This window comes from Python bivittatus, unplaced genomic scaffold (genome assembly GCF_059951505.1).
Source record: "Python bivittatus isolate LINGU-HERP-01145 unplaced genomic scaffold, Pbiv_v1 ctg000340_np1212, whole genome shotgun sequence".
NCBI lineage: Eukaryota > Metazoa > Chordata > Lepidosauria > Squamata > Pythonidae > Python > Python bivittatus.
Window position 1 is genome coordinate 518,460 of NW_028277056.1, and position 8,912 is coordinate 527,371.

The 8,912-nt window shown below is 65.6% G+C and overlaps 1 protein-coding gene across 4 annotated transcripts; it reads right to left on the reverse strand.

Moving 5' to 3' along the window:
* LOC103058268 (uncharacterized) lies at window positions 1-7,916 on the reverse strand. Of its 4 annotated transcripts, none has more exons than XM_088140325.1 (4): window positions 7,829-7,916; window positions 6,528-6,984; window positions 4,993-5,243; window positions 1-4,588 (listed from the first exon to the last, which is right to left on the reverse strand). In XM_088140325.1, exons 2-4 carry the CDS (start codon window positions 6,914-6,916, stop codon window positions 1,587-1,589), a joined length of 3,642 nt encoding a protein of 1,213 aa, XP_087996451.1. In that variant the 5' UTR covers window positions 6,917-6,984; window positions 7,829-7,916; the 3' UTR covers window positions 1-1,586. The 4 variants fall into 4 exon arrangements, with proteins under 4 accessions (XP_087996451.1, XP_087996450.1, XP_087996452.1 ...); XM_088140324.1 differs by lacking the exon at window positions 7,829-7,916 and adding an exon at window positions 7,093-7,654; XM_088140326.1 differs by lacking the exon at window positions 7,829-7,916 and having other exon boundaries at window positions 4,993-5,528; window positions 6,528-6,605.
* Window positions 7,917-8,912: the final 996 nt, after the last annotated feature.

Sequence of the window (8,912 nt, forward strand, 5' to 3'; positions counted from 1 at the left end):
TCAGAGTTGCGCCTTTATTGAGGACTTCATCTTTATTCTGCCTCTCAGGGCAGTAAAACTGCCACCTTCCTTGCCGCCCCTCCCACCGCAAGGGAGAGGGAGAGGCTTCTACTGGGGCAGTACGGGGGGGCTGTGACTGCATCCCAGGGCACCCCCCCCCCGGCAGTTTTGGTATCAAGTTGTTTCAAAGTCACTTGGGTGGCTGATCCAACGGAGGCGTGGAGGGCTGCAGCGCCAGGGGAGGGGCGGCAAAGGCAGAGCACGAACCAGGGCCCAACCCAGGGGATGGGTGGGCGGAACTCCCCAGAGCAGAGAACGCTGTGGGAATTCCCTGGATCTGTTGTGGGCTGCCAGCCCCCCAGGCTGCGCTGCTCAAACAGAACTGGGTGCATGCATATGCACAGGGAGAATCAGACCACCAGCCTTCTGCGCCCAGTTCCCTCCCGTAATTTCCAGCCAGCACATCTGGAGACTGCTTGGGCAGGAAGTGTCAAGCGGAAGGAGCCTCTCCCAGGTGTCCTTTCGGATCACAGTTGGAGGTAGTAATGTTTAAGGGGGCTTGGGGTTAGAGGGACGAGGGTGACATGGCAGGTCCGGGTCTTGCTTCCTTTCTGCCAGGTGGTGGACGGATCAGCCACAGTGCCAGGAAGGACACCCTTCCTTCCCATCTTGAAACCCAAAGCAGAGGATTTCTCTTCTCCAGTCGTCCGCTTTCAGGCTTGGCAGCACTGAAGGCCAAAACGGACCAGAGAGATCATGTAGTCGAAGTCTTGCCCAGTGCAGGAGCCCAGCCCTGACCCCCTCTGGCGCCAGCCTGTCCACTCTTGAACAGCCTCCTGACGTTGAGTCAAATTGAGTTCCTTGCGGTTCGAATCCCTCGTTTCTTGACAGTCTTTTGGAGCAGCTCTGAGCCGCCTCCCGCACAATCACCTTCAGAAGCTCAAAGACACCCAGACGCTTCCCTTCCGGTATCTGCTGTGAGCCCAGGCACGGCAGCTGAATTCACATGAGACAGTAGACTAGCATAAAGGCCGGGGTGGTATGTGATCCAGCATTGTGTGAACAAGGCCATCATGTTAACCCGTAATTTTGTGTGCATAGCAGGTCATGTGCATGCAGGTACTGCGTGTGGTTAACTAGCTTTAAGCCTAGCCTGTTGCAGAAAGCCAGCCAGGACACAGGTTGCCTGAACTGGCAGCTGTGTCGCAAGTTGCTGGCAGCTGGGGGACACTGGCTCCCTTTTCTGGGGGAGGGCTGTCAGCTGCCGGGAAGAACGCTGCCTCCACATTGCCAGGCTTCAGCAGACCTGGAAGAACAGGGAGTACGCGATGCCCCCGGCCACCACTGCGGCACCGCCCCCTTGGATAGGGCCCGTCTTTCCAATTCTGTGCACCTGGGTCAGGTCTTTGGGGTGAGCACTGGAGGAGGCCCTAAAGCGAAGTCCCTGTCTTAGGAAGTCCCGTTAGTATTCCTAGCCTGCCAGAGGCAGCCATGAGTGCCGAAACACCCCGTGCCAAGGGTGGCACCCCTTGCAGACCTGCCATGCTGGCATTGCAACAGTGCCTGCAGAGACTTGCCCCCCCCCGTCAAAGGGGAGTTTCCTGCTTATAGTGATAGCCACAAGTGGGGCCCTCAAACTGCAACTTGATGGCTGCCTTAAGGTGCAGGTGGGGGGCCAGGGTGTCAATGGAGACCAGGGGGCTCCCCAGTTCCCCACTACGCTTGTCCTGAGCTATAGAGGGTGGAAACACCAAGAAGCCTGGCTGAGGAAGGTGGGTTGGGGAGTACTGCTTCATCTGCTGTGCCCCGGTGAGTGTGTCCACTGGAACTGTCTGGAAGGTGGCGAGTGAGTGGAATGTGGAAGGAGTGGCTGAAGAGCCACAGGAAGGCCGTGACTGGCGGGGCTCGCCGGTGGAATCCAGCGAGGCCGAGGGGGAGCGGCCTTGCTTGCCTTGGGGGCCAGGGCTGCTGGCCGAGCTGCTGGAGGAGCCCAGCTGGGGACAGACGGGCGCTGGCAAAGCCCCGTGACACTCCATCAGCTTAAGTACGGCCTGGTGGCCCTGCCTGGCTGCCATCCGCCTGGGGGTGCGCCCTGCCTTGTCCCGGACGTTGGGGCTGGCACCGTGCTCCAGCAAAACCCTCACCAAGTCAGCTCGGCCTTCCTGCGCAGCCACGCCCAGCGCCGTGGCCCCTTGGTTGCAGCTGTGGTTGGGCTGCGCTCCGCTCTCCAGCAAGAGGCGGGCAATCCTCCTGTGGCCCTGCCAGGCAGCCAAGTGCAGGGCCGAGCGGTGCTCCTTATCCAGGGCATCCACATCAGCCCCGTAGCTCAGCAGCAGCCGAGTGGCCTCCACCTGCCCCTGCCAGCACGTGACGTGCAATGCAGTGCGGCCCTGGGCATCGCTCCCCTCCACGCTGGCCCCGTTCTCCAGTAACAGTTCAGCCATCTCCACACCCCCCTCCAGCATCAGAAGGTAGAGCATGGGGCGGCCCTCAGAGTCAAACAAGTTGACATCCGCCCCCTTGCGCAGAAGCAGCTCGGCAGTGCTGCGGTGCCCACCCAGCATAGCCAGAGACAGGGCAGAGAGCCCGTCGTACCCCTGGTGGTCGATAGGGGAGCAGTGTTCAAGCAAGAGCTGCACGACCTCCACGTGTCCTTCCTGGGCTGCCAGCATCAGCGGGACTCGGCCATCCTGGTTGGGCTCACTTACGTGGGCTCCGGCCTCCAAGAGGGCTGCACAAGTCCCCTGGTGGCCCTGCCAGGCAGCCAAGTGCAACGGGGTCCATCCCATCCCATCCCGGTGATTTTCACTGAAGCCCCGCTTTAGCAGAGCCCGGACAACGGCTTCGCTGCCCTGCCCAGCGGCAATGCCCAGAGCAGTCCGGCCCTCGCTGTCCAGTGTGTCGGCGGCTGCACCCCAAAGCAGCAAAGTCTCTACGACCGCCCTATGACCCATGGAAGCAGCAGCCAAGAGCGGGGTACAGCCCCTGGAGTCTGCCTCATCCACTTCGGCCCCGGCCTCCAGCAACAGTTCGACGACATCCGTGTGGCCTTCGTAGGCAGCCACCAGCAAGGGAGTCGCGTTGTCCCGGTCGGCGTGTCCCGGAGAAGCACCGTAATCTAAGAGAAGCTCTACCACCTTGGCATAGCCGCGGCTCGCTGGAATGCACAAAGCAGCCACAGAAAGGGCGGTACGTCCATCCACATCAGCGTGGTCGACGTGAGCCCCGTGGGCCAGCAGCAGAGCCACGATCCCTCCGTGTCCCATGTAGGCAGCAGCAATGAGGGGCGTGCGCCCCTCAGAGTCAGCCAGATTGACCTCTGCCCCGTGCTCCAACAGTGTGGCCACAATGTCCTGGTGGCCGCCCCAGGCTGCTGCCCTCAGCGCCGTTCTCCCCTCGGTATCAGCGCAGTCCACGCTGGCCCCAGCTTGCAGCAGCACGTCAACGGCCTCGCTGTGACCACCCCAGGCCGCTGCCCGCAGAGCCGTCCAACCTTTGTGATCCGAGCAATCGACACTGGCCCCGTGGGCCAGCAGGCAGAGGAGGACCTTGGTGTGTCCTTGGCGAGCGGCCAAGGTCATGGGGGTCTGTCCATGTTGATCAGGGGCCTCTGGCTGCGCACCGCGAGTCAAGAGCAACCCCACCACTTCATGGTTGCCACTGTGGGCAGCACTGGCCAGCAAAGTGCGCCCGCTCCCGTCCCGCTGGTTAACGCTGGCGCCGTTTTCCAGCAACAGCCGCACAGAGTCCTCCCGCTCCAAGACGTGCCGCAGGGAGGGCGCTGGCCCCTGGCCCCCCAGGCGAGCGCCGGCCAGCACCAAGAGCTCCAGCACGGCTGGCTCCAAGGGCGGCAGCAGCAGCAGCAGCTCCGACTGCAGGCAGCGCTCCACGGGCACCCCGCACCACACCAGCCACAGGGCCAACTGCCAGCCTGCAAGGCCCAGCTCCGCAGCCAGCAAGTGACGGGCCAGCTCGACCACCTCCTCTGGGCTCAGTTCTGGTGCCCGGCAGGAGGCGCTCATGGCAAGCAGGGCATGCCCACGGGCTGGGCAGCAGAGGTACTTCTGCGTGCAGTGCTTGATGTCACAAAGCCACTCGGCAAAGCTGGCGTGGAAGAAAACGCAGGTGTCCTCTGGGCCCTTTTGAAGGAGCCCTGCCAAGGCTGCTAGACGGTCCTCAAAGCCCTCCCAGGGCACCGGACAGCACGTCCAGATGGCGGCGTGAAGCTCCCAAGGCCGCAGCGGGCGCGGGGCTGCCAGCAGGGCCTCTAGCAGAGGGCGGACCAGGGCAAACTGGTTGTGGGGGAAGAGGTGCTGGCAGAGCCAAAGATACAGTCCGCAGAGCGTCCCTGGGATGTGGCGGACCTCACGCAGGGGGACCAGCTCTGCCGCCACTCCGTCTAGCACCCGCTCCAGGTACAGCAGGCACCCGCTGCTCTTGACGGGCAGCTGGCTCAGGGCTCCAGTCACGTCCTGGGTGAAGCGCCGCCGGAGCGTCTCCTCCCGATCTAGCCGGGTGAGGATGTATTGCTGCACGTCGCAGACGACGGGTTCCCTCTGGAGGTCATCGAGGCACAGCTGTCGGAATCCTGCACAGGAAGAGGCCGAAGGTGAGAATGGCCCGACCAGCGGTGGCAAAGGAGGAGGGCAACATGCCCTGGCAGTGAAGGGCGCTCAGCATCCAAATGCCAACCGTCCCCACCTCAAACAGGAAGCAAAATGCCTTTGTCACCTATCCTCGAGGGGGAGATGGCTTGTCCCTGTACCGCAGGCAACCAGCTTCCCAAACGCGCCAGGGGTCAGCATCTGGGCACAGAGGCCTCCCCGTTCACTCTTCTGGTCCCCTCTGCCCCCCCACCCAAAGCGCTGGACCGTCCAAGGCCCCCCTCCACAGAAAGCTCTGCTCAGAACCCGCTCCAGGACAGCTGCAGCACACAGCTGGCGGCTGCCAGAGCCTCAAGCCTTGCCCCTCCCGCCCCAGGGCCCTCCTCACCAGGAAAGAGGCGCAGCACCCCCTTGCTGTGAGAGCGGGCGCTGCAGACCAGGAGCAGCCAGGGGGGCAGCAGCCGCAGGTGGCTTCCCAGAAGTTGGGCAATGGACTGGCTGGGCCCCGGGGTGAGGCCCCTCTCCTCCTCCTGCTGGTCCTCCTCCACACAGTCTCTCTTGCCTGCATCCAGGGCATCCACCACCATCAGCAGAGGCTTTACGGGGGGTGGCAGGTCCAGCAAGGGCAGCAGCACTGCTCTGGGGGGAGAAGGGGGAAAGCTGATGGTCTCCCACAGACCCTTGCAGCATGCATGGGGGGGGCAGGCAGTAGCATCACCAAGTGCCCAGGGCAGGGGAGCCCAGAGGGCTCTGCAGCTGGAGCCAGTCTGGCCAGGCGCGACCTGCACCCGGCCACCAGCCTCGGGCCTCGTAGGTTCCTTTCTGTCTTCCCTTCTATAGCCTATTTTTGATGAAAGGAAATGGCATTCGGACACAGCGCACGATGAGAGGAAGCCTGGAACCAGCCAGTGAATTTAAACGCAGCTAAAGGCAAACAGAGCAACTGCATAAGAGTCGAAATGCCCATCGCTTAATGCAACACACCAGACGTGCCTCAGCCTCCTTTCTGAGAAAGCCCAGCCAACAGAACTGTAGAACTTGGGAGCCAGAGTGGGGCCCGGACGCAGGCCCCGTTGGGCAGGCCAGTTCTGCAGACCCGCACGTCCACACAGCTTCCTTAAAGGGACAGGCCGCTTTAGCCGCTGGGGCCAAAGATGGCAACTTAGGCCGAGCCTGGCTCTTCCAGCACGACCGAAGGCCCTTGCTCTGGCCCGTGGTCCACAGCCCCCTTTTCACCGAGAGACGCTTCCATCGTGCTGGGCAGAGCGCGTGGCAGAGGCAGAGCCAAGCAGGAAGGCAGCCCTGGCTCAGGAATGCTGGCGACGCAGGAAACGCTCCTGCATCATCTGTGCTCCTCCAGGAAATCCAGCACCGACCTTGATCAGGCAGCTCTCGAAGCATGCGGGGGGGGGGGGGTGTCTTTTGAGCCTGTCCCACACTGGTGGCGTTTCTGTTACTGGGGATGGCTAGTGGCACTCCCTGGCCAGGATGAACTCCACTCCCTGCAACTGCCCCCCCACGGCAGCCATCCCTACAACTTCCAGGGCGTGTAGGGCAACGGAGGAAAGCGTCTGGAATCCCAAGTGGCCAACAAAAAGTTTTGATGGCCAGATGTGGCCAGGGCTGCCCTCCCTGCTCTACAAAACATCCCACTGGACCAACTTCTACCATCTGTCTCTTGGCTGGGGTGGGGAACGCCTGGCCTCTGCCCCCTATGCAGCCTGGAGAGGACAGCCAGGACCAGCTGGGGGGGGGGCTGTGCCTGGACCTCCCGTCCTCAGGCGGTGTGGCTGCCCATCTCCTCTGGGGATGGCAGCCTGCCTAGCAGGAGCTACCAGACAGTCCGTGGGCTCTGAGGCTGGCACAGGTGGCAAGCTCGTTCTCGGGCAGGGGGCAGACAAGGGGAGCTGGGGTGTTTCTTACCTCCGGAAGACCTCGTCCGGGTCCTTGCACGTGGCCGGCTCCAGGGCCTGGGGGGCCCTGACCCGACGGAGGTGCTCACCGTAGCCGGGCAGCAGAGGGCAGCGCTCGATCTGCCCCACCAGCCGGAGCAGGAAGCCGTGGGGAGTGCAAGTGGTGGCATCGTGCGCCTGGCAGAAGTGCCAAGCCAGGGCACAGTCGCCCAGCGCCACCCGAAGGCCCGGCTCAGAGGTGGGCCACAGGGCTTCGGTGCACAGCGCCGTCTTGCCGCTGCCGGGGCCCCCGGTGACCAGCACGCCGCCACCGCCCTCCAGGCTGAGGGCCAGCCGGCCCAGCGCCCACTCCCGGCAGTAGAAGGGCTTGCCCCGCAGGAGGCTCCCGGCAGGCTCCATGCTGGGCTGGGCGCATGGCGGGCTCCGGGCGGCGGTCCGATCCGGTCGGTCCCCGGGCAGCGCGAGGCCTGCGGGGGAGAGGCGAGAGCGCGTGAGAGCCTCACCTGCGGCAGGGGGCTGTCCGCGACCCCCGGCCGGCAGCCCCGCTCGCTGCCCGGCCGCCCCCCCGCGCCAACCTGCGGCCCTCGGCGCCCCTCTCCCGATCCGAGCCGGCGCGGCTCAGGGAGGCGGCCAGGTGGTGCTCCCGCAGCAGGAGCGCCGGGCGAGCGCCAGCGGATGCTGATTCATCCGCCCACACCCGGCGCGGGGCCAGCCCCTGGCGGGCCTGTAACCCCCTCCTGCCCGCAGGCCTCCCGCTGGAGCCGCGGAGGCTGCGCGCCCCCCGCCGTCCGGGCGCCCCCGAGGGGGCGGGCGGCTCTGCTCCCTGGCAGCGGTAGCGTCCGCAGCCCGGCGCGCGGCTTGGAGCCCGGCTCGCCCTGCGTCGGGGGCGGGGGGAGCGGGCGCATCAAGCCCGGGCAGGCCGGCGGGGCTGGCCTGACATTCTTGGCCTCTCACGAGTCCCCGGCGCCCGCCCCGCCCCGCCCCGCTCTGGCAAGCCTCATCCCGGCTGGCACCACGTGGCGGCCGGCGGGCGCGGGCGCGGGCGCGGGGACGGGCGGAGGGCGAGCGCAGCCTCGGCACCCTCCCGCGACCCGCCGCTGCTCTTCGGCGACTGAGGGGGACGAGCCCGCGGCTTGCCAGGTGCGCGCCCGCCTCTGGCGCGGCGACCTTTCGGCCGGGGCGGGCCCCGCAGAGCATCCCGGGGCGGGCGAGGGGCGCGGAGCTCCGCCGGCGAGCCGGAGAGGGCGTCCAGAGAGCGGGGGGGGGGGCGTGCCCGTTGCTGAGGCGGGGGCGGCGGGAGGAGCTGCTCACCTTGGCGGCGGCGGCACGGCGCCCACCGGCGCGGGGCAGGGCGAGGCCGGGCGCGGCCAGACTTCCGTCGCCTGCGGCCGGAGACAGGAAGCGGCGGGCGGCCCGCCAGACCTCGCCCTCTTCCCCGCGCCGCCGGAGGGCGAGAGGGGGCGCGGTTCCCCAGCGGCGGGCTCGGCCCGGGCGAGCCGCCCCCAGAAGGCCCGCCGAGCCCCGTCGTCAGCCCCCGCGGTGGCGTTCTCAGGCCGCGGGCAGCCGAAGGAGGACCGGCCGCTTCTTGCAGAGTCAGTCCGGCCCGTTCTGAACGGGGGCTGGAGAGAGGGCTACCGTCGGCGGCCAGTTAGGGGAGTCATCTGGAGCCTCCAGCGTCGGGGGCAGGAGGACTGAATGCGGCCGAATGGAGGGCAGCTCTGGGCTTCCCCTTGAGGCTGCTCCCGGGCCAAAGGCCGAGGCCAACAAAGTGCCTGCCCGAACCGTGGTGACCGCTGGGGGACACGGTCACAGCTGGATTTCAGTGGCCCTCATTGGGCCTGGCAGCAGCTGGGCATCTGAGCCAGCCCCAGGCTGGCAATTCCGAAGGTCTGTGCTGCGTATTCCAGACACCGAGTCCTTCCTAGGAACCGGGTCCTTTGGAAAGCGCCCCTCGCAGCACCCGGAGGTGGCCTGGCCAGCCTCCCCGCGCTTGGCTTCCCCAGCAGGCTGCGTCTGGAGGTCTAGGTGGTGGGGCCCAGCCTGGCTGTCCTGAGGGTTGGAGAGGTGGGTGATTTCCTGTGGCCCAGCTGGGTGATGGGCCAGACCAAGGGGCCTTTCCTCCAGCCCTTCCCCCCGAAGCCTGAAGTGCCGCGTTCATAAAGGATGGTAACATAACATGGTTTTTCTTAGTGTGGATTCAGCCGCTGCTTTTTAAAAGAAATCCTTCTGAATGCCAGTTTGATCCTGCCCCCACATAATTGTGTGTGTGTGTGTGTTCGTGGGCACAGCCTCCCTTTGCCTTCATGTGACCAAAGGCCAGCGAGGTCCTGTGAGCAGAAGGAAGACTGCAGGGGTCTTCAGAGGACCAGCCGGACCTGAGTGCTTGGAGGGCGTC

Coding starts and splice junctions, on each gene's coding strand:
- LOC103058268 (XM_088140325.1), bottom strand. CDS start 6,916: ATGGAGCCTGCCGGGAGCCTCCTGCGGGGCAAGCCCTTCTACTGCCGG. Junction 5,244..6,527: donor CCGGACGAGGTCTTCCGGAG/GTAAGAAACACC, acceptor TTCTCCCCCCAG/AGCAGTGCTGCTGCCCTTGC. Junction 4,589..4,992: donor GGTGCTGCGCCTCTTTCCTG/GTGAGGAGGGCC, acceptor CTTCCTGTGCAG/GATTCCGACAGCTGTGCCTC.